General features: G+C 70.9%; 1 protein-coding gene across 1 annotated transcript in view; it reads right to left on the bottom strand.

The window, feature by feature from the left end:
* REPIN1 (replication initiator 1) overlaps positions 1-2135 on the bottom strand; it is a gene marked incomplete at its 3' end in the record, with an annotated part of 27592 nt that extends 25457 nt beyond the window's left edge. Inside the window, exons 1-2 of the mRNA XM_012733855.1 lie at positions 1848-2135; positions 6-646 (exon numbers count right to left, since the gene is read on the bottom strand). Of these exons, the coding sequence (XP_012589309.1) occupies positions 6-646; positions 1848-2010 (804 nt within the window). The remainder of the gene's footprint in view (positions 1-5; positions 647-1847) is intronic.
* Between the last annotated feature and the right edge of the window lie 13 nt (positions 2136-2148).

The raw sequence follows: 2148 nt of genomic DNA, 5'->3' as shown, positions 1-2148 counted from the left end.
AGGGCCTTGGCGGCCGCCTCCTCCAGGGCCTCGGCCACGTGCACCCGCTTGTGAGCCACCAGCTGGTCCCACTGCGCAAAGCTGCGGCCACAGTTGCCGCAGATGAAGGGCCGCGCCTCGGGGGCCGGCGGGTGGCAGCGCCGCAGGTGGGCCCGCAGCTGCTTGCGGCGCCAGAAGCGTCTCTCACACTCGGGGCAGGCCTGGGGCCTCTTGGCAGCCGAGTGCGCCCGCAGATGCAGAACCAGGGCCACCCAGCTCCGGAAGCTCTGGCAGCAGAGGTGGCAGGCGAAGCCCAGGTCTGCGGTGGCCGCCGCGTGGACCTGGCGGTGCAGCGCCAGGAAGGGGGCGTGTCGGAAGCGCCTGCCGCATTCGGCACAGGGCAGGGGCAGCCGGGCCTGGCAGCGGCGGGCGTGAAGCCACAGGGCCACCCAGCCGGGGAAGTGCCTCCGACAGTGGGCGCAGCGATGGGCCCCCGCCCGGACCTGGCCGTCCGCCTGGGCCACGGGAGCGCCGGGCAACCTCAGCCGGCCGGGCTCCTTCTCCAGCGCCTGGGGCGACACCTGGGAGGGCCCCGAGAGGGGCCGGGGCTGGGCGGGGCCCATGGCCAGGGGGCCCCTGCAGCGCCGTTCCAGCATGGGTTCTGCCTCTGTGGAGAGCGGAAAAGCACCGTCACTCTGGAGATCCCCCCAGCCTGCCCCGCCCACCCCTGCCCACCCCGGCGGGGGTCACCCCCCCCGTGAGAACTAGAGCCCAGCGCCAACTACGCCAGCGGGTCTTTGCGCGCTCTACGGCGACGTCAGCGCTGGGCTTCCAGCTCACTGGCAAATGTACCTGTCCTAAGGTCTCTGAGGTTGGAAACTAGAGAAGGGAGGACTCGGAGGCTTCCTGGCACCCCCACTCTGGCAGCTGCCCCAGGCTGGCCCGGAGTCCCCGCTGCAGAGTTGGCTGTAAGAACTGTCCCGGCTCAGGACTCACCAGGGCCTCCCAGGGGCTCCGCGCTGTCCCCAGGCCTCCCTGGCCCGGCCTGTTTCTATTTCCTGCCGCCACACCTGAGGCTGCCTGAGGACCTGAAGCTCCGTGCTGGACAGATACAGCAACTCTCAGGCACAAGGAGGTGGCGGGACTGCGCAAGGGGCCACGGGAACCTACAGCGGAACCCAGCGGGAGCCGGCCTCCACCTCCGGCGCAGCGGCACCGACAGCCGCTCACCGCGAGCCCCTCTCCAGCGCTGCCTAACCCATCCACCTGATCACAGGCAGGCTCTTCCGGCCCTCCCGGCCTGGCTCTCAGCGGAGAAGCCTGGAGAGCCTCCTTTCGGGAGGCCAGGGTGCAAGCCGGACGCAGCGCCCAGCCGGGAGGCGCGCCGGCCACCACCTGTCCAGACGGCGCCCGCATACTGCCCGCCCGCCCTCCTCTGCCCGCACACGTGACCAGGGCGCTGCAGGAAGGAGGCTCCCGGGCCCAAGCAACACCCACAACCTGCCGCCTGGGGGCGGGGAGGGGGTGCGTCCCTGGCGGCCAGCCTCCCTCCCTGGCAGGCTTATTGGGGCGAGAGCAGTGGAAGGAAGAGATTGTTATCTCGGTCCCTGCCTGGTCCTGCCGGGCCCTGCTGGAGGCTGCCCCACATTCGGCTCCCACAGGGGCAGCGGGCCGGGCCTGCAGGAGGCGGTGGCCGCGACTCCTGAGGCAGCTTCCCCACTGCTCTGGGCTCCTGGGCGCTGCTGCAGGCACAGGCCTCTCCAGGCCACCGCAGGCCAGAGCCGCATCCCCGGGCCTTCCCCGGCCAGGGTGGCGAGGGCTGAGGCTGCCAACGGTCTGGGAACCCAACAAAGAAGGCCACACTCTACCCGGGACACGCTGGAGCTGCAGCTGGAGCGGGGGCTTTGGCCAGCTCCTCCTGGGCACCGTCCTGGGGATGCTTCTGCGGCTGCAGCGCCTGCTCCGGCCCACACTCTGGTAGCCCCCCGATGTCAGAGAAAACTGCAGCAGTAGAGACACCCCTACCCCCATGGCAGAGCTCAGACCTCCGAGTGCGGAGAGGCCGGCCTTACCTGCGGGGAGGGGAGAGAAAACACGGTGAGGCTCTGGGGGTGAGGCGCCGGGCTCCCCTCAGGCGGTCATCTTTGTGTCCTCGACAGCCACCACCCC

The sequence above is a fragment of the Condylura cristata genome, unplaced genomic scaffold (genome assembly GCF_000260355.1).
Source record: "Condylura cristata isolate star-nosed mole 26May11 unplaced genomic scaffold, ConCri1.0 scaffold00042, whole genome shotgun sequence".
NCBI classification, from domain to species: Eukaryota; Metazoa; Chordata; class Mammalia; order Eulipotyphla; family Talpidae; genus Condylura; species Condylura cristata.
Note: the sequence above shows the minus strand (reverse complement) of the source record. Positions and strands in the feature narration are given on the sequence as shown.